The sequence below is a fragment of the Oncorhynchus mykiss genome, chromosome 27 (assembly GCF_013265735.2).
Source record: "Oncorhynchus mykiss isolate Arlee chromosome 27, USDA_OmykA_1.1, whole genome shotgun sequence".
NCBI lineage: Eukaryota > Metazoa > Chordata > Actinopteri > Salmoniformes > Salmonidae > Oncorhynchus > Oncorhynchus mykiss.
The window spans coordinates 20,749,213-20,776,368 of record NC_048591.1 but is presented as its reverse complement, the minus strand read 5'-3'; the positions used below and the strand labels follow the sequence as shown (position 1 = coordinate 20,776,368).

Here is a 27,156-nt window from a genome sequence, read left to right as displayed (position 1 = left end):
AGGTGTTTACATTGCCATATTATATAACTTTCATGTCAGCTGAGATGATTCAGAATAAGCTCCACTTTTTAGCTCCTCGCAATGCAGACTTTGTGTCGACATAACTTGTTTTTCACTCTTAAATCTGTATGTTGTCCTAAAAGCTGTGGTCAGGCTATTCTGACACATGTTCCAGAAGTCCATTTGACATCTTGATGGAGTTCTAGATGTGATATTACTCACTTCAATTTGTACAACAGTAAAAAAAAAAAAATGATAATAAAGCATTTAGTCCTACTTTTTTTTTTAAAACAGCTCCAGATGAAAGATTGCTTGCACTATAGGACGTTAATAACACCTGCGTGCAAGAGTCCTGTTAGAGAGACCTATACAGGGAACAAACAAGAATGTTCATTTGCTAACTTTAATTATCGGCAACATCAACTGTATGAAAGCATGCAAAAATGACTTCTTTAGAATGGATTGTAACAACCACATTTCAGCTGAGCACATAGGTGTAATATTTGGAGAAACACAGAGCTAACAGTACAAAAGGCATTCAGACTATTAAGAGTACTATAGTACAGTCATGAATAGACAATGAAACCTATGTTAACAACAGACACAAACATCATGCAGTTGGGATAAGACAAAAGTTTTTAAAAAAATAACACATGGTTTGTACTTTTATTATATGATATATAAGGTTTATCACAAATATTTCTAAAAGACTGTATCGGGGTGAGCTCTTTCATTTGGATCTTTCTTCAAATAGATTACATTAATATTACATATTATGTGAAGATACAGCAAAGAGTTTTCTTTAAACAGGTCTGTCCTTTCATTTAAACAGGTCAATCAGAAAAGACAAAAAAACAAAGAAAGAATGGTGTGGGAGCAGGTTTACCAGCAGGCCTATGCAAATGTACCATCATCTTCAGTAAGGTCCTCCAACTCTCCTTCTACGCTTCCATCCAACTCTCCGACTCTGCTTGATTTCCTGCGGGCAACATATGTTTTATTCTCCCCAATGATGAAATCGGGGCAAGCGGGACAACTATGGATCGGTCTCCGTACAACTGAAATTCCACAATTTGAACACGCATATCTCCTGTCCCATTTGAGATACAGTCATTAGATTTTGTACATACAGTGCCTTGCAAAAGTATTCCGACGCCTTGGATTTCATCACATTTTATTCTGTTCTGTTATTCTGTGGGATATAAAAAATATGTATTTTTAAGATGAATCTAAATACAATTACTAAAATATAGTCGTTGCACAAGTATTCAGCTCCCTGAGTCAATTCATGTTACAAACACCTTTGGAATCAATTACAGCTGTAAGCCTTCTTGAGCTTTGCACACCTGGATTGTGCAATATTTGCCCATTATTCTTGTCAAAACTCTTCATGCTCTGGCAAGATGTTGGGGATCATGGCTAAACAGAAATGTGCAAGTCTTGCCATAGATTTTCAAGCAGACTTAAGTCAAAACTGTAACTTGGCCACTCAGGGACATTCACTGTCTTCTTGGTAAGAAACTCCAGTGTAGATTTGACCTCGTGCAGTAAGTTTGCCATGAGGTAGCAGAGAGAACTGTCTATGACTATGGTGGCTGGAGTCGTTGACAGTTTTTAGGGCCTTCCTCCTTTTTAGGGCCTGGTATAGAGGTCCTGGATGGCAGGAAGCTCGGCCCCAGTGATGTAGTGGGCCTTACGCACTACCCTCTGTAGTGCCTTGCGGTCGGAGGCCGAGCAGTTGCCATACCAGGCAGTGATGCAACCAGTCAGGTTGCTCTCGATAGTGCATCTGTAGAACCTTTTGAGGATCTGAGGACCCATGACAAATCTTTTCAGTCTCCAGAGGGGGAATAGGTTTTGTCGTGCCCTCTTCATGACTGTCTTGGTGTGCTTGGACCATGTTAGTTTGTTGGTGATGTGGACACCAAGGAACTTAAAGCTCTCAACCTGCTCCACTACAGCCCTGTCGATGAGAATGGAGTCACGCTCGGCCCTCCTTTTCCTGTAGTCCACAATCATCTCCTTTGTCTTGATCACGTTGAGTGAGAGGTTGTTGTCCGGGCACCACACGGCCAGGTCTCTGACCTCCTCCCTATAGGCTGGTTCGTCGTTGTCGGTGATCAGGCCTACCACTGTTGTGTCATCGGCAAACTTAATGACGGTGTTGGAGTTGTGCCTGGCCATGCATTCATGAGTGAACAGGGAGTACAGGAGGGGACTGAGCACGCTCCCTTGAGGGGCCCCAGTGTTGAGGATCAGCGTGGCGGATGTGTTGTTACCTACCCTGACCACCTGGGGGCGGCCCGTCAGGAAGTCCAGGATCCAGTTGCAGAGGGAGGTGTTAGGTCCCAGTGTCCATAGCTTGTTGACGAGCTTTGAGGGCACTATGGTGTTGAACGTTGAGTTGTAGTCAATGAAAGCATTCTCACATAGGTGTTCCTTTTCAAAGCACTTCATGGCTACAGACGTGAGTGCTACGGGTTGGTAGTCATTTAGGAAGGTTACCTTAGTATTCGTGGGCACAGGGACTATGGTGGTCTGTTGTTGGTATTACAGACTCGGACAGAAAGAGTTTGAAAATGTCAGTGAAGACACTTGCCAGTTGGTAGTCCGTAATAGTTTTCAAGCCCTGCCACATCCGACGAGCGTCGGAGCGGATGTAGTACGATTCGATCTTAGTCCTGTATTGACACTTTGCGGTTCACCGGAGGGCATAGCGGGATTTCTTATAAGCTTCCGGGTTAAAGTCCCGCTCCTTGAATGCGGCAGCTCTAGCCATTATCTCAGTGTGGATGTGTCCTGTAATCCATGGCTTCTGGTTGGGGTATGTACGTACGGTCACTGTGGGGACGATGTCATCAATGCACTTATTGATGAAGCCAATGACTGATGTGGTGTACATCTCAATGCCATAGGAAGAATCCCGGAAAATATTCCAGTCTGTGCTAGCAAAACAGTCCTGTAGCTTAGCATCTGCTTCATCTGACCACTTTTTTATTGACCGAGTCACTGGTGCTTCCTGCATACATTTTTGCTTGTAAGCAGGAATCAGAAGGACCTCTGTCCTCTTTTCCTCCGTCGTCTCTTCAAGCAAATTACGGGGATTTTGGCCTGTTCCTTGGAAAGCAGTATGCAGTTCACATCGGGCTCGTCGGACTCGTTGAAGGAAAAAAAACTTTTGCCAGTTCGTGGTGAGTAATCGCTGTTCTGATGTCCATACGTTATTTTGAATCATAAGAGACGATAGCAGCAACATTATGTACAAAAGTTTAAAAATAAGCTACATACAACGCAAAAGACTTGACATAAAAACACAATCGGTTAGGAGCAATAAAACGTCAGCCATCTTCTCCGGCGCTGTCAATCACAGTTGATGACCTAATGAAAGGTGAATTCCCCTCCCAGTCTCTGGTGTACAGCAAACTGAAGTAGGGTTTCCTCTAGGATTTTGCCTGTGCTTAGCTCTATCCCCTTTCTTTTTGTCCTGAAAAACTCCCCAGTGTTTGCCAAGCATACCCATACCATGAGGCAGCCACCACCATGCATGAAAATAAGGAGCCAGTTACTCAGTGATGTGTTGTGTTGGATTTGCCACAAACATAAGGCATTGCAATATTACTTTAATACCTTGTTAAAACTAAGATGCAAGTTTTTATAATTTAGGTCAGTATTGTGGAGTACTACAATGTTGTTGATCCATCCTCAGTTTTCTGCCATCATAGATGGCAGCTGTTTTAAAATCACCAATGGTCTCGTGGTAGGATCTCTGAGCAGTTTCATTCCTGTCCGAAAGCTCAGTTCAGAAGGACGACTATACCTTTGATGTGTCTGGGTGGTTTAATATATAATCCACAGCATAATTATTAACTTTACCATGCTTAAAGAGATATTCAATGTGTAATTTGTTATTGTTACCCATCTACCAATCACTGCCTTTCTTTATGAGGCTTTCAAAAAGCTCTCTGGTCTTTGTAGTTTTATCTTTGCTTGAAATGTAATACTTGACTGAGGGACCTTACAGATGTTGTATGTATGGGGGACAGAGGAAGGGTTAGTCATTAAAAAATCATGTAAACCCCTATTATTTCAAACAGAGTGAGTCCTTGTAACTTATTATGTGATTTGTTAAGCAATATTTCACTCCTGAACTAATTTAGGCTTGCCTAAAAATGGGCTGAATACTTATGCAAAGACCATATTTTAGTTATGTAATATATACAGTATATATAATTGTCTTCCACTTTGATATTACATTACATTACTCATGCTGCCAAACATACCCTCGTAAAACTGACTATCCTACCGATCCTCGACTTCAGCGATGTCATTTACAAAATAGCCTCCAACACTCTACTCAACAAATTGGATGCAGTCTATCACAGTGCCATCCGTTTTGTCACCAAAGCTCCATATACTACCCACCACTGCGACCTGTACACTCTCGTTGGCTGGCCCTCGCTTCATACTCATCATACTCATCGCCAAACCCACTGGCTACAGGTGATTGACACAGTCTATCACACAGTCTTTCTTCTAATATCTATAAGCATTTGCTAGGTAAAGCCCCGCCTTATCTCAGTTCACTGGTCACCATAGCAGCACCCACCCGCAGCACGTGCTCCTGCAAGTATATTTCACTGGTCACCCCCAAAGCCAGTTCCTACTTTGGCTGCCTTTCCTTCCAGTTCTCTGCTGCCAATGACTGGAACGAACTGCAAAAATCACTGAAGCTGGAGACTCATATCTCCCTCACTAACTTCAAGCACCAGCTGTGAGAGCAGCTCACAGATCATTGCACCTGTATATAGCCCATCTGTAAATAGCCCATCCAACAACCTCATAGCCCATACTGTATTTATTTAGCTCCTTTGCACCCCAGTATCTCTACTTGCACCATCATCTTCTGCACATCTATCACTCCAGTGTTTAATTGCTAGAGTGCCTTGCGAAAGTATTCGGCCCCCTTGAACTTTGCGACCTTTTGCCACATTTCAGGCTTCAAACATAAAGATATAAAACTGTATTTTTTTGTGAAGAATCAACAACAAGTGGGACACAATCATGAAGTGGAACGACATTTATTGGATATTTCAAACTTTTTGAACAAATCAAAAACTGAAAAATTGGGCGTGCAAAATTATTCAGCCCCCTTAAGTTAATACTTTGTAGCGACACCTTTTGCTGCGATTACAGCTGTAAGTCGCTTGGGGTATGTCTCTATCAGTTTTGCACATCGAGAGACTGACATTTTTTCCCATTCCTCCTTGCAAAACAGCTCGAGCTCAGTGAGGTTGGATGGAGAGCATTTGTGAACAGCAGTTTTCAGTTCTTTCCACAGATTCTCAATTGGATTCAGGTCTGGACTTTGACTTGGCCATTCTAACACCTGGATATGTTTATTTTTGAACCATTCCATTGTAGATTTTGCTTTATGTTTTGGATCATTGTCTTGTTGGAAGACAAATCTCCGTCCCAGTCTCAGGTCTTTTGCAGACTCCATCAGGTTTTCTTCCAGAATGGTCCTGTGTTTGGCTCCATCCATCTTCCCATCAATTTTAACCATCTTCCCTGTCCCTGCTGAAGAAAAGCAGGCCCAAACCATGATGCTGCCACCACCATGTTTGACAGTGGGGATGGTGTGTTCAGCTGTGTTGCTTTTACGCCAAACATAACGTTTTGCATTGTTGCCAAAAAGTTCAATTTTGGTTTCATCTGACCAGAGCACCTTCTTCCACATGTTTGGTGTGTCTCCCAGGTGGCTTGTGGCAAACTTTAAACAACACTTTTTATGGATATCTTTAAGAAATGGCTTTCTTCTTGCCACTCTTCCATAAAGGCCAGATTTGTGCAATATACGACTGATTGTTGTCCTATGGACAGAGTCTCCCACCTCAGCTGTAGATCTCTGCAGTTCATCCAGAGTTATCATGGGCCTCTTGGCTGCATCTCTGATCAGTCTTCTCGTTGTATGAGCTGAAAGTTTAGAGGGACGGCCAGGTCTTGGTAGATTTGCAGTGGTCTGATACTCCTTCCATTTCAATATTATCGCTTGCACAGTGCTCCTTGGGATGTTTAAAGCTTGGGAAATCTTTTTGTATCCAAATCTGGCTTTAAACTTCTTCACAACAGTATCTCGGACCTGCCTGGTGTGTTCCTTGTTCTTCATGATGCTCTCTGCGCTTTTAACGGACCTCTGAGACTATCACAGTGCAGGTGCATTTATACGGAGACTTGATTACACACAGGTGGATTGTATTTATCATCATTAGTCATTTAGGTCAACATTGGATCATTCAGAGATCCTCACTGAACTTCTGGAGAGAGTTTGCTGCACTGAAAGTAAAGGGGCTGAATAATTTTGCACGCCCAATTTTTCAGTTTTTGATTTGTTAAAAAAGTTTGAAATATCCAATAAATGTCGTTCCACTTCATGATTGTGTCCCACTTGTTGTTGATTCTTCACAAAAAAATACAGTTTTATATCTTTAGGTTTGAAGCCTGAAATGTGGCAAAAGGTCGCAAAGTTCAAGGGGGCCGAATACTTTCGCAAGGCACTGTATATCGTAATTACCTCGCCACTATGGCCTATTTTATTGCCTTACCTCCCTTACCTTACCTAATTTGCACACACTGTATATATACTTTTTCTACTGTATTATTGACTGTATGTTTGTTTATTCCATGTGTAACTCTGTGTTGATGTATGTGTCTAACTGCTTTGCTTTATCTTGGCCAGGTCGCAGTTGTAAATGAGAAATTGTTCTCAACTGGACTACCTGGTTAAATAAAGGTGAAATAAAATAAAAGTATTTTGTGTAGATTGTTGACAAAAAAATGACAATTAAATCCCTTTTAATCCCAATATCTAACATAATAAAATGTGAAGAAATCCAAGGGGTCTGAATACTTTTGCAATTTGCAAGGCATCTCCTCATGAGCATCAAGTGTTCCATAAAGACCTACTAGCTTGGCCCATTACAATTTCCAGAAATTATACTTTTTGTCCCCCAGCAAGTTTTGGACAAGCATATCGCCTGTCCCTTTTGAGCTACAGTCATTACATTTTGTACAAATTAGCATCTCCTCATGATCTTGTTTTATATCAATGCATCTCCCTATCAGGCAGTCGAGCTCATTCTCTGACATCCCGTCCATTGTGAGCTATCAAGTTTTGATTTCCAAGGGAAAAAAGACTTGATTGTTTTTTATCTTTCTCATTAATCCACGCAACAAACGTGAATAATTGGCACTCATTGGCCCAATGGGGGTGTTGCATAATTTGTGGGGGACAACATATTTACTCTTGTCTTGTTACTGTGTGTTGTTAAAGGCAACTAGAAGGGGGAAGGGTCATGACAAGAAGAACACTGCATTAAATGCCATGCCTGTCAGGAACAGCAACTAAGGTTGCGTCCCAATTCCAAATTGTACCATATTCTCTATATAGTGTGTACTACTTTGACCAGGGCTCTTACCTCAACGAAGGATGAACCTTGGATTCCAAAATCCCCCAAGAGTCTCTGCAACAGGTAACAGATAGACAAGAACAGGACAATATCAGCAAATATGTGCTTGTTAAAGTACGTCAATACAATTTAATCATAAAGTTACATTACATGATGGAGATAGATAAACAACGCATATCACAATATTCCAAATTACAATCATGGGAAAACAGTTTGGAAAGCAAATGACTATTGCTGTAAACAGAAGTCAAAGACAATACTATAATCTGCCTTTTAGTTATCAAAATGCTCTACTTAATTGAGAGAACAGTATAGCCTATCTTCTTGGCCCTAGCAGAGAGCATCGGTCAAATGCGTTGAGACAACGCATTATCAATGACCCAAGCCAAGCTCATTTAATCCCTACCATTGTGTCGCTGAGCTGTCATAATGCTTCAGCAAATGTACATTATCCCAGGGGTGTTGGAAGGCACAATATAAGCAACCTAATGTATGTCCCTCGTACTGCCCTGAATGCCTCTGCTGATCCTACAGCTATTGTATGCAGTAATCATATGCCTATGAACCAGAGTTATACTGGTAGCACTGAGGTGGTGTGCCCTAGCAGGAAGTCCACCTCAGTGCAGCTCACACTGCACTAACATAAATAACCCAAGCATGTCTACCTCTGCTAAGCTTCCCAGTAAAGCAAGAAAAACAATCAAGAATCCCAGAAAAGTGCTACAAATAGCCCACATTAACATGTAGTTTAAGAAAGAAGGTTCATGAAATCAATAATTTGCTAGTAACAGATGACATTCATATTCTGACAATCTCTGAAACCCACTTAGATAATACTGTTGATGATACAGTGGTAGCATTACATGGTTATAACAAAAATGCCAAAGGTGGAGATGTGGCTGTTTGTATTCAGAACCACATTCCTGTAAAGCTTAGAGAGGATCTCATGTTAAGCAGGTTAATCTGCTTCACCTAAAGCCTATTCTGGTGGGAAGCTGCTATAGACCACCAAGTGTTAAGTGTTAATAACAGTCAGTACCTGGATAACATGTGTGAAATGCTTGATAATGTATGTGATATCAATAGAGAGGTATATTTTCTGGGTGATTTAAATATTAAATGGCTGCCCACTCAAGAGAAAGGAACTAGTGCCTGCAACCTGGTTCAGGCTATCAATCAACCTACCAGGGTAGTTACAAACAGCACAGGAATGAAATCCTCAACATGTATTGATTACATCTTTACTAATGCTACAGAAAACTGTTTGAAAGCAGTATCCAAATCCATTGGATGTAGTGATGACAATATAGTAGCCATATCTAGGAACACCAAAGTTCCAAAGGCTGGGCCTAATATAGTGTATATGAGGTCATACAATAGGTTTTGTAGCGATTCCTATGTTGTTGATAAAGAATATTTATTGGTCCGTGGTGTGTAATGAGGAGCAACCAGATGCTGCACTTGACACATTTATGAAATTGCTTATCCCAGTTACTAATAAGTATGCACCTGTCATGACGTTGGCCTGGGGGAAGGTTTATGACAGTCATAAATGCCTCTTCCCCCCCTTTTTCCTCTCTCTACCCTACTGATGTTACATTTGCAAACCCCTTGGTTAACATAGAGATTCTGGGAACATCAGAAGGTGGGGGGAAATGAACTATATTCTGGTAATCCGACCAATTGAACATATCATAATGAATATGATGTCAGTTCGGTTGTCATCTGAGACATTCTCATCAATGATAAGATGACAAACTCTACAGAGGAAAATGTCTACACATCAGAGTTATCGGATTCACATGGAATTGTTGTTCAATTTAAATGTTTGAATATGAAATTATTCTTGATGGGATGAAATGTGATTTTAGCTTCTAAAATGTGAGATTTGGGTTTTCATAAGGTTAGGGCTCTGCTCAATCAGTTGCCCGCCCCTGTGAAGGAACATGGGCTATAAAACTTTTCTAACATGCCCTCCTCTCACTTCCTATGTAAAGCCTTGACGACAATATAACCTCCTGTTCCGAGGATGTGGGGACGACGGTCCGATGTCAGAATGGTTCAGATAATAACTACAGAACGAAGCCAACATCAGCGTGAGCTTTGGTTGCGAATGGTATGAACTTTGAACTCTTATTCACTACAGAAGTGATACCTCCTAGCCGTTGAGTTAGCAACAGCTGCTGCAAACGAGGGTTAGGAAGGAACAGACAGCGTATCCCGTCTATCACACAACAAAGTTACTACAACGTATCCAATTGACAACCAGAGACATTCTTTAAAGGACAAAGGACTCGGTTGGACAACACGGCCTTCCATCTACCACCAACCTACCGAAGCGCAGCTCAGAGTAAATATTTATTGCATTTTCCTTTTCCAAATGGGAGGTAATTTAGAATGCATAAGATACTGTATTTACGATAGCACAGCTTCGCCCTTTGTTCCTCAGTCTTCCCGCTCTTTCACTCAAACCAGGCCCCTTTTCTTTTGTGTAACAAGCTGTTGTCACGTTCTGACCTTAGTTCCTTTGTTTTGTCTTTGTTTTAGTATGGTCGGGTGTGAGTTGGGGTGGGCAGTCTATGTTTGTGTTTCTATGCTAGTTTTTGAGTTTGGCCTGGTATGGTTCTCAATCAGAGGCAGGTGTTGTTCGTTGTCTCTGATTGAGAATCATACTTAGGTAGCCTTTTTCCACCTGTGTTTCGTGGGTGTTTATTTTCTGTTTTGTGGTTCATCTCTAGACAGGACTGTTTTGTTTGTTCGTTCTTCCTAGTTGTTATTCTGTTTAGTTTTCAGATTTGATTATATAAAAAATCATGAACACTTACCACGCTGCACCTTGGTCCTCACCTTATTCCACCGACGACGGCCGTTACAGCTGTCATATCTGTTCCGCCCGCTAGGGACGTTTTCCTTGATGATGTAATTTGTAATCAAGTTATGATTTAATTATGTGTATGTGTAATTCTGTGTGAATAGTTAGGTATTTAGTAAATAAATAATTAAACCCAATTTTCTATTGCTGATTCAACTTGTTAGCCAGGGTTCGTGCAGATAACCAAGAATTTACAACTTTCAGATGAGACTGAATTAAGATGACGATTAATATTGACTGCTATTGATGTAAAATATTACTAGGTCTTTAAGAGTTTATTCGGAAGATAACAGCTCTATAAATATTATTTTGTGGTGCCCCGACTATCTAGTTAATTACATTTACATGATTAGCTCAATCAGGTAATATTAATTACAGAGAAATTATTTTATAGAATAGCATGTCATATCACTTAATCCGGCATAGCCAAAGACATGACACACCCAATAACAAAATGAATGTAAAAACGGTTATATCCCTGTGGATTGATGAGGAATTGAAAAACTGCATGGTTGAGAGGGAAGAGGCAAAAGGAATGGGAAATATGTCTGGCTGTACAACCGATTGGCAAACGTACTGCAAATTGAGAAATCATGTGACTAAACTGAATTAAAAGAAGAAGAAACTACACTATGAAACAAATATAAATGATATAAAGAATGACAGTAAAAAGCTTTGGAGCACCTTAAATGACATTTTGGGCAGAAATGCAAACTCTTCTCCATCATTCATTGAATCAGATGGCTTATTCATCAGAAAACCCTTATGTTGCCAAAAACTTTAATTATTTTTTTCATTGGCAAGATTAGCAAATTGAGGCATGACATGCCAGCAACAAACGCTGACACTATACATCCTAGTATATCTGACCAAATTATAAAAGTGATTGTTGTCTATCAACAATGACAAGCCACCGGGGTCTGACAACTTGGATGGAAAATTACTGAGGATAATAGCAGATGATATTTTCACATATTCAATTTAAGCCTACTAGAAAGTGTGTGCCCTCAGGACTGGAGGGAAGCAAATGTTATTCCCCTACCTATGGATAGTAAAGTCCCCTTCACTGGCTCAAATAGCAGACCAATTAGCCTACTACCAACCCTTTGTAAACTTTTAGAAAAAATGGTGTTTGACCAGATACAAGGCTATTTTACAGTAAACAAATTGACAGGGTTTCAGCATACTTACAGAGAAGGACATTCAACAAGCACAGCACTTACACAAATGACTGATGATTGGCTGAGAGAAATTGATGATAAAAAGATTGGGGGCTGTTTTGTTAGACTTTAGTGCGGCTTTTGACATTATCGATCACAGTCTGTTGCTGGTAAAATGTATGTGTTATAGCTTAACACCCTCTACTGTATTGTGGATAAAGAGTTATATGTCTAACAGAAGACAGAGGGTGTACTTTAATGGAAGCCTGTCCAACAAAATCCAGGTAGAATCAGGAATTCCACAGGGCAGCTGTCTAGGCCTCTTACTTTTTTCAATCTACACTAAATCTTCAAATGAATAATGTGGTAATTGAGCAAGTTGAGGAGACTAAACTACTTGGAGTAATCCTGGATTGTAAACTGTCATGGTCAAAACATGTTGATACAACAGTAGGCTAGGATGGGGAGAGGTCTGTTCATAATAAAGTGCTGCTCTGCCTTAACAACACTATCAACAAGGCAGGTCCTACAGGCCCTAGTTTTGTCGCACCTGGATTAATGTTCAGTTGTGTGGTCAGATGCCACAAAGAGGGGACTTAGGACAATTGCAAATGGCTCAGAACAGGGCAGCACGGCTGGCCCTTGTATGTACAAAGAGAGCTAACATGAATAATATGCATGTCAATCTCTCCTGGCTCAAAGTGGAGGAGAGATTGAGTACTACATAGAGCCATGACTACAGCACATGGAGCTCTATTCCACATCAAGTAACTCATGCAGCAGTAAAATTAGATAAGAATACACCTTATGGAACAGCGGGGACTGTGAAGCAACACAAACAGGCACAGACACATGCATACAAACACACGACAACATACGTACTATACACACAGGTACATGGATTTTGGTTATAGATCTGTGGTAGTAGAGTAGAGGCCTGAGGGCACACACTTAATATATTGTGAATGTATTGCAATGTTTTAAAAATGCATAATTGCCTTCATTTTTCTGGACCCCAGGAAGAGTAGCTGCTGCCTTGGCCGGTGAGTGAGCATATTCACATCATTGTTGGGTCAGTGCCACTTGAAAGTTTTTTTTTTTACAATAATTTTGTCCTCTGTGTTAGATGGACGTAATATTGTATTTGTTTCTCCCCTTTTCATAGGCATATTAAATGGATCAACATCGTATTTATTGATATGTTTGTCTGTGTCAGCAGAGTAGGCTACACTGTAAGTTTTGTTGAATTAAAAATAGTATGCCAATATCCACAGTCATATAAAGTGTAGAATTGCATAAAAGGCAAACATTTTCCATTGCACAGAAAGGAGAAGAAACATATCTGATATAGCCTATAGCCTAGGCCTACTGTATGGCACTCAGCCAAGCATTTAACGGTCTTTTTTGCGAACAGTGACTGAGCAATATTATTCGCCTAAATTATGACTATCAAATCTGCTCATCACATTAGGAATAGTAGGCTCTTATATATAGTACTAGTCAAAAGTTTGGACACACCTACTCATTCAAGGGTTTTTCCTTATTTAGACTATTTTCTACATTATCGAATAATAGTGAAGACATCAAAACTATGAAATAACACATATGGAATCATGTAGTAACCAAGAAAGTGTTAAACAAATCAAAATATATTTTATATTTGAGATTCTTCTTAGTAGCCACCCTTTGCCTTCATTACAGCTTTGCACACTCTTGGCATTCTCTCAACCAGCTTCATGAAGTAGTCACCTGGAATGCATTTCAATTGACAGGTGTGCCTTTAATGCATTTGAGCCAATCAGTTATGTTGTCAAAAGGTAGGGGTGGTATACAGAAGATAGCCTATTTGGTAAAATACCAAGTCCATATCATGGCAAGAACATTCCTTTAATTCATGAAGGTCAGTCAATCCGGAAAATGTCAAGAACTTTGAACGTTTCTTCAAGTGCAGTTGCAAAATCAAGCTGATGAAACTGCCTCTCATCAGGACCACCACAGGAAAGGAAGACCCAGAGTTAGCTTTGCTGCAGAGGATAAGTTCATTTGAGCCTCAGCCTCAGAAATTGCACCCCAAATAAATGCTTCACAGAGTTCAAGTAACAGACACATCTCAACATCAACTGTTCAGAGGAGACTGCGTGAATCGGGATTTCATGGTTGAATTGCTGCAAGGAAACCACTACTAAAGGACACCAATAATAAGAAGAGACTTCCTTGGGTCAAGAAACATGAACAATGGACATTAGACATCTGATGAGTCCAAATTTGAGATTTTTTGGTTCCAACCACCGAGTCTTTGTGAGACACAGAGTAGGTGAACGGATGATCTCTGCATGTGTGGTTCCCACCGTGAAGAATGGAGGAGGAGGTGTGAGGGTGCTTTGCTTGTGACACTGTCAGTGATTTATTTAGAATTCAAGGCACACTTAACCAGCATGGCTACCACAGCATTCTGCAGCGATATGCCATCCCATCTGGTTTGCGCTTAGTGGGACTATCATTTGACTACCAGGCTGTGTAAGGGCTATTTGACCAAGAAGGAGATTGATGGAGTGCTGCATCAGATGACCTTTCCTCCACAATCACCTGACCTTAACCCAATTGAGATGGTTTGGGATGAGTTGGACTGCAGAGTGAAGGAAAAGCAGCCAACAAGTGCTCAGCATTCGTGGAAACTACTTCAAGACTGCTGGAAAAGCATTCCAGGTGAAGCTGATTGAGAAAATGCCAAGAGTATGCAAAGCTGTCATCAAGGCAAAGGATGGCTACTTTGAAGAATCTCAAATATAAAACATATTTGTATTTGTTTAACACTTTTTTTGGTTACTACATGATTCCATATGTGTCATTTCATAGTTTTGAGGTCTTCACTACTATTCTACAATGTAGAAAATAGTCTAAATTAAAAAAAACTCTTGAATGAGTAGGTGTGTCCAAACTTTTGACTGGTTCTGTAAGTCTGCAGATGTGATGATGCATGGAATAATTTATTATAAAGGTGCATTTTTCTGGTGAAAATTTGCTTCCCCAAACTTGAAACTCACCTGTGGCATGTGTCTAACTGTCTTAGTTGTAATGCCTACTGGCCAGGTTGGTAGATTTTTGAATAGAAAGCAATAACTAAATGTACTGTTAAACTCACATTCCTTTCAATATTTTACCCAGGTCTTAGCAGAGATGCAGAGAACAAACAGCTCAAGAGGTATGCTTAGATATGTGAAAAAATATGCTTTTTTGTACATAGAATTAAGCAAAAATGATTATGGCTCTAGATTGCAGGACAAATCTGTTTCAGATGTTTAAAAAAAATACAAATTTCTCCAACTGTCGGACCACCCCTCAGCCATCCTCACAGACTTTGTACCCTCTAAAATGTTTGGGGTGCCTGACGCCCCATGTGGTTATGGAACAAAGAGATCCTGTAACTCACAAATGAAGTGAATTAGTGAACTAGTTTAAAATAGGATCTCTGTGGTGTGGAAGGAGAGAGCTAACTACACAACGGTGTTACATCACTTCCAGTGCGTTACATGCAGCTTGTTGACTCGGCGCCTTCCTACAGGCAAGCCGCACATAACACCCTGGACCAGAACTAGCTAATTAGCTACATCACTTCACAAGAAGGTATAATTAGTTGTGGCAGAGGCACCAAACAGCTCCGCACAGGTCCCAGTGCACTTACTGTACACCCAGCCTGACTTTTTGGAAAACAAACGCAGCTGGCAGCACACCATTAGCTCTGCTTTCCTCGGGGCTTTCCTCTTAGCTTTTTAGGAGGGGCCAAATGCTTCTGCTACAGATACAGGTAACTGCCAAAATAAAGGAAACACCAACACACCAAATAAAGGAAACACCAACATAAAGTCATATTAGGGCATTGGGCCACGATGAGCTGCCAGAACAGCTTCAATGCACCTTGGCATGGATTCTACAAAGTGTCTGGAACTCTATTGGAAGGATGCGACACCGTTCTCCTACGAGAAATTCCATAATTTTGTGTTCTGTTGATGGTTGTGAAAAACACTCTCAGGCGCTGCTCCAGAATCTCCCAAAAGTGCTCAATTGGGTTCAGATCTGGTGACTGAGATGGCCATGGCATATACAGTGGGGCAAAAAAGTATTTAGTCAGCCACCAATTGTCCAAGTTCTCCCACTTAAAAAGATGAGAGAGGCCTGTAATTTTCATCATAGGTACACATCGACTATGACAGACAAAATGTATTTATTTGCAAATTATGGTGGAAAATAAGTATTTGGTCACCTACAAACAAGCAGGATTTCTGGCTCTCACAGACCTGTAACTTCTTCTTTAAGAAGCTCCTCTGTCCTCCACTCGTTATCTGTATTAATGGCACCTGTTTGAACTTGTATAAAAGACACCTGTCCACAACCTCAAACAGTCACACTCCAAACTCCACTATGGCCAAGACCAAAGAGCTGTCAAAGGACATCAGAAACAAAATTGTAGACCTGCACCAGGCTGGGAAGACTGAATCTGCAATAGGTAAATAGCTTGGTTTGAAGAAATCAACTGTGGGAGCAATTATTAGGAAATGGAAGACATACAAGTCCACTGATAATCTCCCTCGATCTCTGGCTCCACGCAAGATCTCACCCCGTGGGGTCAAAATGATCACAAGAACGGTGAGCAAAAATCAGAACCACATCAATCAGAATCAGAGCAAAAACCAGAACCACACGGGGGGACCTAGTGAATGACCTGCAGAGAGCTGGGACCAAAGTAGCAAAGCCTACCATCAGTAACACACTACGCCGCCAGGGACTCAAATCCTGCAGTGCCAGACGTGTCCCCCTGCTTAAGCCAGTACATGTCCAGGCCCGTCTGAAGTTTGCTAGATAGCATTTGGATGATCCAGAAGAAGATTGGGAGAATGTCATATGGTCAGATGAAACCAAAATATAACTTTTTGGTATAAACTCAACTCGTCGTGTTTGGAGGACAAAGAATGCTGAGTTGTATCCAAAGAACACCATACCTACTGTGAAGCATGGGGTGTAAACATCATCCTTTGGGGCTGTTTTTCTGCAAAGGGACCAGGACGACTGATCCGTGTAAAGGAAAGAATGAATGGGGCCATGTATCGGGAGATTTTGAGTGAAAATCTCCTTCCATCAGCAAGGGCATTGAAGATGAAACGTGGCTGGGTCTTTCAGCATGACAATGATCCCAAACATACCGCCCGGGCAACGAAGGAGGGGCTTCGTAAGAAGCATTTCAAGGTCCTGGAGTGGCCTAGCCAGTCTCCAGATCTCAACCCCATAGAAAATCTTTGGAGGGAGTTGAAAGTCCGTGTCGCCCAGCAACAGCCCCAAAACATCACTGCTCTAGAGGAGATCTGCATGGAGGAATGGGACAAAATACCAGCAACAGTGTGTGAAAACCTTGTGAAGACTTACAGAAAACGTTTGACCTCTGTCATTGCCAACAAAGGGTATATAACAAAGTATTGAGATAAACTTTTGTTATTGACCAAATACTTATTTTCGACCATAATTTGCAAATAAATTCATAAAAAATCCTACAATGTGATTTTCTGGATTTTTTTTCTCTCATTTTGTCTGTCATAGTTGAAGTGTACCTATGCCTCTCTCATCTTTTTAAGTGGGAGAACTTGCACAATTGGTGGCTGACTAAATACTTTTTTGCCCCACTGTAGTTTACACCAGGGCTCCCCAACTGGCATCCCATGGTGGTTTTATTTGGCCCGCCAAGTTTTCTGAACAAAAAACATTTTTTCAATTTTCTTCAAACACCAGGAAATCAGCTTCAAGTGATTACAATTTTGGAAATCTGTTCCCATGTATTCCCATGCATAATAAAGAGACACACGATCGTATACAATTGTAAGCAAGGTTTGAAATTATTATGTTTTAGTCAAATATTAGATCTGCTTGGGCTTCTTGCAGTCAATTTGCAGTCTACAAATTATTTGTAATTATGTTCCACCTCCCCCCCGACCATCCAATCTAGTTGATGATCCCTGGTTTACATCATTTTCATGCTCATCAAACCATCCAGTGATCACTCCCGTGCTCACGTGCCGTGTGGATGGGGGAATTGTCATCCTATGTTAATTCCATTTACAGTAGCCTATATATCTAACCAACTCTGTGTATTTCTGTCACTTTGTTTTGTTTTGTTTGTTTCCTAATCCCAAAGTCGGCAGATAGAGAAACCAGATAAGGAAGATTTCTAGGGGACTTACGCAAGGAAACCTCCTGGAGCAGACATGGACCTCTCTGCCCTCCTGTTCTGACACACAAAGGGGTTACTGAAGGACCTCTTCCTCAGCATGGACTTCACCAGGATCTAATGTGGGGAGAGAGAGTGTCACAGGGTGTCCCAAATGGCACCCTATTGTCTATATAGTGCACTACATTTGACCAGGGGACCTGGTCAAAAGTAGTGCACTATATTGGGAATAGGGTGCCATTTAGGACAGAGAAATACTCTATCAATTTGCCTTATGACTTAACTTTTCCCTGACCATGTGTCTTGACCTGGAAAACTCTGGGCACTCAAGTTTTTCCTGTTGTAGGTCCCAGACTTTTCCCCTTATTAAGACACAGATGTTCAGGAAAAACTCCAGTCCCTGTTTGTGATAGATGAGTAATTAAGTAAGTCTTGTCCGAGCCAGAACGGCTCATAGGGCAGGAGCCTATCGCCTGTACATTCCCTGGACAGGACACTAGTGAACTGACTCACCACAGCAGACATACTGGGGATGAGTTTGATAGAGTTCTGGACCTCCTCCTCAGTGACCTCCACCACGGTGCAGTGTTCCTCCTCCAGGGGTAGAAGGTCAGTGCCATCCTCCGTCACCCACGGGTGCTCCTGGCAACACACAGGACAGGGAGGACAATAGTCACACAACACATGAGACAGCTCTACTGGGACAACTCTACTACTGTAACATTTCATAATTTGAAATGTCAAAGATGTCATGAAGGACTGTTTTTTTTAAAGCACCATTGAAGGTCTAGCTCTGCCCGCTTTCACCTTGATTTCAGGAATGGTGATCCTTGTATAAGGATTTTTATCCAGCATCCTTACAATAAGATCCTTCAACTCCTTGCAAACTTCCGGCCTGTGGTACCAAAGAGTGACTGAGATGAATACCCACCAAACCACCTACAGTACAGTAACTAGAGTAGTAGTGAATGGCTAAGAACAATAAAACAATACGATTACTATGTTATTATCACGTACTATTACATGCCATATTGTGAAGTTCTACCCATATTTTAGAGAGGTGCATATAGTGCAGACTAAATATTCACACATTGCTTTTACATGGTAAACAGTGTCCCTTAGTGGAACTCACATGTCTGGGAACTCCACAGGCCTGTTCCTGATCTTATTGTGCAGGCCAATGATGTATTCATCGATGAAAGGGCACTGAGATAGGAAGATAGTGAAGAAAAAAACATTAAAATGCTGCTATAAATAAATAGATAGGCTACATGCATACACATGCTGTCTGTTTCCCACATAAAGCATTCAATTGATTTATTTTAAAAGCATTATTATGTGAGGTGCATCGGTTGATCGAACAATATTTGTAGTCGTCAGCATAATGGACACAGGAAATCAGATGAGAAACCAGCAGGCCAAAACAATCCATGGCAGAATACCGTACATTATGATAATAATAGAACCTACCTTCCCATAGACAAAGCAGTACAGGGTGATTCCCATGGCCCACACATCCAAGGCCTAACAAACATGAACATTGACCATTACTTTACAAAGAGAGCTTGCTGTATATTTTACAGTACAGTAAAATGTTGACCTTTGACACCAAGTACTTTTCTAATTATTTTTGATACCAGTCAATACAATACATTTTCATGGGGTAAATTTTATTTCTACGATATAATCAAAGATTAATTATCTAATTAGATAAATAAGCGATTAGTGTCTAACCTTGCCAGTAAAGCTCTGTTCATGGTCAGTCATCATCTCGGGGGCCATGAAGGCTGGAGTCCCTGCTGAGCTGGACAGGAGAGCATCACTCCCCTCAAACTGGTTACTGACACCAAAGTCTGCAATCTTCACATGCCCATTGTCTCCCAGCAACAGGTTGGAAGGCTTGATGTCTCTGTGGATGATCTTCTGGTAGTGCACTGGGAGGGAGGGGTACCAGGGAAGAATTACAGGAGACACTGCTTTAGCTCTTTTTTTAAATCAACTTTTATACGTCTATGAACAGCATTGGCCGAGTAATTTAGGTCTTGATATTCAGCTGTCAAAGCACCAATTGATCCTGTCTTTTCAGAACGTATCTGACGAGTGACTTTTAAACCAATGTTTTGCTAAAGCGTGAGCAGGGTTAGCAGTATGCTGCAGGTCTCTGAACAAAAGGCTTGTAGGTCCTACGTCCCAAATGGCACTCTATCCCCTTATTTAGTGCACTACTTTTGACCATGGCCCATAGGGCTCGGGTCAAAAGTAGTGCACTATATAGGGAATAGGATGCCATTTGTGACGAAATCCAGGTGAAGGACTCACAGTATTCAATCCCCAGGAGGATGTCTCTGAAGTAGAAGCGGGCTTGTCCCTCTGTGAAAGGAGTGTCTGAGGGCACCTCCATCACTGGGCTAGGGCCAAGGAAAAGCAACAGAGACAGGCAAAGGTAATCAAGCATCACCATCATAATATTCCAAAGAGTGGTCTTCCTACCACTAAAAATGCCTGAACCTTGTCATTGTTATCTTATGTCCCTTAACAATGGATACCTTATATTCACAAAATTCAGTAATTGGATGAGTTATATATAAATAACTAAATTCATCCTTTCAGTGTTATATATAATAATAATATAAGCCATTTAGCAGATGCTTTTATCCAAAGTGAATTACAGTCATGCATGCATACATTTTGCATATGGGTGGTCCCAGGAATCAAACCCACTACCCTGGTGTTACAGGTGCCATGCTCTACCAGCTGAGCTACAAAGGACTAGTGTTATAATGTAATGCAATACAGTATATTTCAGAAAGGGGTAAAACTTACCCTTTTGGCATTAACTCAAAGGCTAGAAAATAAACAAACAGAGAATGAAAGGACTAGTCAGAGCTCACATTAGTTTCTATGTAATAAACAAACTGGATAGACTGTATTATAGTCTTCAAACTATGGACCTAGTACAAGGAGATACAACAGAAAACATACATTTACCACATAACACCTTATTTCATCATTTAGTGCACTGAGATGAATGCATACTTACCCATGTGGAGATTATCTTCAGCAGGATCATCGAGAACCTACAATTGGAAAGTGTAAATCTATTAAATTAATACAACTACATGTAATAGTAGAACCTTTTAAATCTTCCACTTATGTATGTGTGTTCACCTCCACCAAATTGACAATGTTAAGGTGGTCTAGTTTCTTCAGGATGGCGATCTCCTGGTAGACTCTCTCCAGTGGCCCCAGGGGTTTGGGTGGCAGTCCCTGTTCTGTGCTGGCTCCTCGAGGAGGGGGACGCCCTATAACCAACCGCCATTATATATAGTGATATATATATAGTGGTGAGCATCACCAGTTCATGTTCATATTGGTTCTAAAGCACATACTTAAAAGGACTTAAAAGGAAAAATTTCACCTACGAGGAAATCCACACATCTTCATCAACTTCTTTTTTGAAAAAACTTTCATTGCCTATGAAAGGACAGACATGATCAGTTTGCTCCTATGGTACAAGAGCCAATCAGGCCAAAACAGAGAGTTGAGTAACTGTACATGTCTCTGCTTCCACAAAGGGGATGATAAGGAATGGAATGTGCAGAGCTGAAAAGATGCTTACATAGTATTGTTCATCATCTTCATTGTAAGCTAATCTCACCACCCCATACGAGCCCTACAATAGAAAAAGAAGAAAGTCTGACAGAATCATTTTTACTTATTACACAAGAATGCTTTATGAAAAAATGTTTTCTCTTGTCGGACAAATTCAGCATCTAGTTTTGATATCCAGTTTTGTACCAGACTGAGTATTCTAACTTTTCTTTTCTTACCTTTCCAAGCTCATCCTTCAACTTGTATTGGTTGAGCTGGATACAATTCTAGGGAGAAACAAAGTGAAGGGTATTTAGTGGTGGGATATTGCACATTGACTACACATTATATAGGCTCATGCCTATTTATTTTGAGACTTCATAGATGAATCCCAAATGGAACCCTATCCCCCATATACTGTGTCCTGAATGGCACCCTATTCCCTTATGGGCCCTTGTCGAAAGTAGACACTATATAAGGAATGGGGTGCCATTTTGGACACAGCCCTGACCTCCATTTGGGATGCAGCCTTGATCTCTGACCTGGGAATCTGAAATGGACACCCGCTTGGACTCGATGGTGGGCTGTCGGGCCTCTCGCGGCTGGGTCGATCGCTCCTGCAATGATAGCTTCCTGTCTGACAATGACAGCTTCCGGCGCGCTGGTGCAGGGGGCCTTCGGTGACCGTTGGGCGTGGTCATCCGGTTGGATGCCATGCTCATGGCGGCCACCATGTCGGCCAGCTCTGCATTGTGCTCAGAGTCCAGCTCTGCCAGTCCATCAGTGTCTTCACTCATGGCTGTCCCTGTCCTTGTCCCAGTCCCGGTTTAATCACAGAGAATGGTCAGAGATGTCACAGGGGCCAGCTAATTAGATAATTAATTGTACATTTTAACCGACATTCACTAACGTTCTGTACTTGTACATCAAGCTGTTTCATGTTACAGAAACAGGAGATTCTGCTGTAGAGATTCTGCCCTCAGACAAGGCTTACTTACTTAACCAACATTCAACTGTAACATCTCCCTGAAATGGGAGACTACACTAACCTGGCTTTTCAACTTTGAATATTGAACATATTTTCCAAACTTAATTTTGTAGAATTAAGGCATGCACATTAACTAGAGATAGCTTATTATTTAACAGGGTAAATAAGAAAAAAAACTATATGTCAATTGAATGAACTATAATTGGCTTGTACCTTTCTACATGTACAATACAAAACTAAATGACTATGACTTTTCATGGAAATAATATGTCTAAACACATCATAGATGACAACCACCTGAGCTCTGCTGCCTACCGATTCCTATCAACACAAATAGCACTAACTGCAAATCCCTCCCAAATCCACCACTAAAACTTTCACACCTACAAAAATCAGATTTTCTGCAGCAAACATAGCAAATTACATAAAGGAAGCATTTTCATATTATGGTTGTTTTACTTACACACAGCTTGTGGATCCTAAATTGCCTGTCAGTGTGGATGAGCTTCATGGTCTGTTCTGCTGATGTTTAAGAGAGAAAACCCCTTTGAGTCTCAGATCAGGACTTTCACTGCTGAGCCAAAGACTGTAGGATTACTCCAGCCTTAAGGATAAATCCTTGCCGTATTTAGCCTCATTAAGGTTATTCAGAGGGTAGCAAGCAGTATTTACATTGATAAACTTCACCCCTGGGCCAGTGCAACAGGGGAAAAAGGTAAATGATTGGACATTAGGAATCATGGGGACATTAGGAGTGCGTCCCAAATGGCACCATATTCCCTATCTAGTGCACTACTTTTGACCAAACACCTATGGGCTCTGGTTAAAAGAAGTGCACTATATAGGGAAAATTGTAAAATTTGGGACACATCCTATGAGTTACGGCCAGGAAACAGTTCGATCTAACGGAGACTGGAGATTGATGTTAGGAAAACCACTGGAAGTGAAGGATGACCATTGGTGGTGGAACAACCTATGCTGTCTGTGATTTCTCTATGGACAATGCTATAGACATAATGGGAGTTTGCCGAGCTGAGTGCCCAAGGAGGTTCTTAAGCTTGCTGTTTACCTCAGAGCATATTGGCTCAAGTGTTACATAAAACCCCTGGAGAAAAGTTTCCAACACTGAACATAGAATACCAATCAACCAGAAATTGTTGAAGATATTGCTTGTTTGGATAAGTTCTAATACAAAACAATACAATTGTAACAAAATATTTGAAATACAAAATAAAAGCTATTGGATAAATGCAATCAATCCAGTTTATGCCCAAATAAAATTTCAGGTATAAACTATTCCTAAATTCTTTAATTATCACCCTCACAGCCAATGCAATATTAATCATAGAGTCTACAGTAACTACAAAGGCAGATGAACTGACTTTGCTGAGAACTACTTAATTGAGGGAAAATATACTTGATATGACTGTGATACGATATGTGGTTCACCCAGCTGTCACACATGATTGTGGCTAATTTTAGCTAGGTGGCTAACGCTAGCGTTAGCTAAGTGGCTAACATTAGGGGTTAGGGGTTAAAGTTAGGAGTTAGGTTAAAGGGTTAAGGTTAGGGGAAGTGTTGGCTAACATGCTAAGTAGTTGCAAAGTAGCTAAAAATTAACAAGTAGTTGTAAAGTTACTAATTAGCTCAAATGCTAAAGTTGTCCGTGATGAGATTCAAACACGCAACCTTTGGGTTGCTAGACGTTTGCGTTATACGCCTACCCATCCACCCCTTAAGTAACCTTTTGTCGTATGTAACCATACCAAAAATAACATATCATACTAATTTGAGTGTCCCGGATTCTCATTTACTATGTCTATAAGATCAGGCTGCGAAAGACCCTTCCATTGGGAAAGTGGGATACCTAGTCAGTTGTACAACTGAATGCCTTCAACTGAAATGTGTCTTCCGCATTTAACCCAACCCCTCTGAATCAGAGAGGTGCGGGGGGCTGCCTTAATCGACATCCACGACACCCAAGGAACAGTGGGTTAACTGCCTTGATCAGGGGCAGAACGACAGATTTTTACCCTGTCAGCTCGGGGATTCGATCCAGCAACCTTTTGGTTACTGGCCCAATGCTCTAACCACTACCTGCCTCCCCATTTGTCTCACAGTGGTATGTCATTCATTCAGAGACGAATGTGGATGCATTCTCCTGTCACCACTTCTCTGATCGACACCGCCTGAGCGGTGAGGTTTGCGATAATCAGATTTAATAACTTGTTGTGACAGCAACATATCAAACTAGATTAGATATGACAAGTTCATTTCCAATAATCCCAGTCACATTTTGCAACAATTTAAGATATAGATATTTACATGTATTAATATTAGTTATCTTATCTTAACTGAAATGGTTTAGGCAATACTGTGTACAGTGTTTTTGCAGTACTGTTACACCCTGATCTGTTTCCCCTGCATTTGTGATTGTCTCCACCCCCCTCCAGGTGTCGCCCGTCTTCCCCATTAACCCCTGTGTATTTATACCTGTGTTCTCTGTTTGTCTGTTGCCAGTTTGTCTTGTTTGTCAAGCCTGCCGACCTGTACTTTTGCCCCACCTCTGGATTATTGACCTCTGCCTACCCTGAGCCTGTCTGCCGTTCAGTACCATGGACCCACCTCTGGTTTATTGACCCCTGCCTGTCTTGACCTGTCTATTTCTTGCCCCTGTTGGATTATTAAACCATTGTTAATTCGACGTTGTCTGCATCTGGGTCTTACCTTCATACCTGATAGTATGTAGACTGACCTGTGTGAAGCTTGCCACAGTAAAGATTAGCCACAATAGTGGAATTTGCAGTTTGCCTTAAAAAATAAATGTCCCCCTTCAAAAATTATTTAACCGGATACAACTAGTGGAATCATGTCATATCTGGACTAGATAATGCTAATAAAAGGTCCGAATTTTATTACATAAATTAAACAAAAGACAATCATTTGTAAAAATCTGACACTGTGGATGTATTAGACTTTAGAATTGCATTGAGGGCATACTTAAATGCATTGTACAGCCTTACCCTAATTTATGGACAAACGATCCATAGGTATCAGCCTACTCATTGACACCAGCAGATTACAATTCTGAAGAGTTTACACAAATATTAGCATCGTAACACTTACAGTTGAAGTCAAACGTTTACATACACTTAGGTTGTAGTCATTAAAACTCATTTTTCAACCAAGTCGGTTAGGACATCTCCTTTGTGCATGACACAAGTCATTTTTAGAACAATTGTTTACAGACAGAATATTTCACTTATAATTCACTGTATCACAATTCCAGTGGGTCAGAAGTTTACATACACTAAATTGACTGTGCCTTTAAACAGCTTGGAAAATTCCAGTAAATTATGTCATGGCCTTAGAAGCTTCTGATAGGCTAAATGACATCATTTGAGTCAATTGGAGGTGTACCCGTGGATCTATTTCAAGGCCTAGCCTCAAACTCAGTGCCTCTTTGCTTGACACCAACAAACTAACATGGTCCAAGCACACCAAGACAGTCGTGCAGAGGGCACGACAAAACCTATTCCCCCTCAGGAGACTAAAAATATTTGGCATCGGTCCTCAGATCCTCAAAAGGTTCTACAGCTGCACCATCGAGAGCGTCTGTAGCGCAAGGCACTACAGAGGGTAGTGCGTACGGCCCAGTATGTGCGTATGGCCCAGTACATTATCAGGGCCAAGCTTCCTGCTATCCAGGACCTTTATACCAGGCGGTGTCAGAGGAAGGCCCTAAAATTGTCAAAGACTCCAGCCACTCTAGTCATAGACTGTTCTCTCTGCTACCGCATGGCAAGTGGTACCAGAGTGCCAAGTCTAGTCTCCTGAACATCTAATCAAATGGCTACCCAGACTATTTGCATTGCCCCCCCTCTTTTACACCGTTGCTACTCTCTGTTGTTATCATCTATGCATAGTCACTTTAATAACTCTACCTACATGTACATACAACCTCAACTAACCGGTGCCCCCGCGCACTGACTCTGTACCGGTACCCCCCTCTATATAGTCTCGGTATTGTTGTTTTACTGCTGCTCTTAATTACTTGTTACTTTTATTTCTTATTCTTATCCATATTTTTTAAAACTGCATTGCTGGTTGGGGGCTCGTAAGTAAGTATTTCACTGTAAGGTCTAATGGAATTTCATTTGATTTGATTTGATTTGATAAAAATCTGTCCGTTTAAGCTATGGATACATGATCCAACTGAAGGTCCCCAGTACCAGTTGAAAAAATTGATGGAAGTATTTATGAAGACTGTTTAGTACCAAAAAAATAATGGGTTAAATACATGTAAAACAAAAAAATATATATATATATATATATATATATATCTTATACTGTATATCTCAGATATAGGACAGACACTTCAGAACAAACTCCTTTCGATTTTTGGGAGTACTAACTGTTGTTCCATGTAATGAATCTGTTATTAAATGTGTTTTTATGGGCTGATAGCAGTTAAGGCCAAAAAAAATGCTTCATCAAATAATTTTGTAATATATTTTTGGAATACTTAAAGGGGTCTTAAAATTCAAAATGCCCGGCGTAGACAGGGCTTGAACCACAGGCTGTTCAGGCTTTGTTGCAGACCAGTCCGACCTCCCCTGATTCTACTACTCTTGGTCATGTTGAGCAATTGATTAATAAAACAGGTGTGGTAGAATGGTGATTGAACAAAAGTCTGCTCATGCTGTGGCTCTGAGAGCAGGGTTAGCAACCCTGACAAATACTGTAGGAAATGACATACTGTTAGGAAAATACCTGTTGAAAAAAGTCACAAGATGTGCTTATGAATATAAACACTATATTTCAAAGAAGATCAACATAACTTCCACTTAGTTCTCTCTTTGTGA

The 27,156-nt window shown here is 40.9% G+C and overlaps 1 protein-coding gene across 1 annotated transcript; it reads right to left on the bottom strand.

Annotated features, from left to right (window-relative positions):
* Nucleotides 1–402: 402 nt before the first annotated feature.
* On the bottom strand, nt 403–22,152 carry camkk1b (calcium/calmodulin-dependent protein kinase kinase 1, alpha b). Its single transcript, XM_021586988.2, has 16 exons — nt 21,846–22,152; nt 21,543–21,590; nt 21,332–21,385; nt 21,135–21,186; nt 20,881–21,014; nt 20,753–20,789; nt 20,536–20,557; nt 20,032–20,120; nt 19,447–19,646; nt 19,183–19,236; nt 18,845–18,918; nt 18,520–18,607; nt 18,226–18,354; nt 17,726–17,829; nt 7,476–7,520; nt 403–979 (listed from the first exon to the last, which is right to left on the bottom strand). Exons 1-16 carry the CDS (start codon nt 22,098–22,100, stop codon nt 895–897), a joined length of 1,470 nt encoding a protein of 489 aa, XP_021442663.2. The 5' UTR covers nt 22,101–22,152; the 3' UTR covers nt 403–894.
* Between the last annotated feature and the right edge of the window lie 5,004 nt (nt 22,153–27,156).

Excerpts from the sequence above, each read along its gene's own strand:
- camkk1b (XM_021586988.2), bottom strand. The coding sequence starts at position 22,100 with ATGAGTGAAGACACTGATGGACTGGCAGAGCTGGACTCTGAGCACAAT. Across the intron at positions 21,187-21,331 it reads AAGATGATGAACAATACTAT|GCAATGAAAGTTTTTTCAAA; the intron begins GTAAGCATCTTT and ends GTCCTTTCATAG. Across the intron at positions 21,015-21,134 it reads GAAGATGTGTGGATTTCCTC|GGCGTCCCCCTCCTCGAGGA; the intron begins GTAGGTGAAATT and ends GGTTGGTTATAG.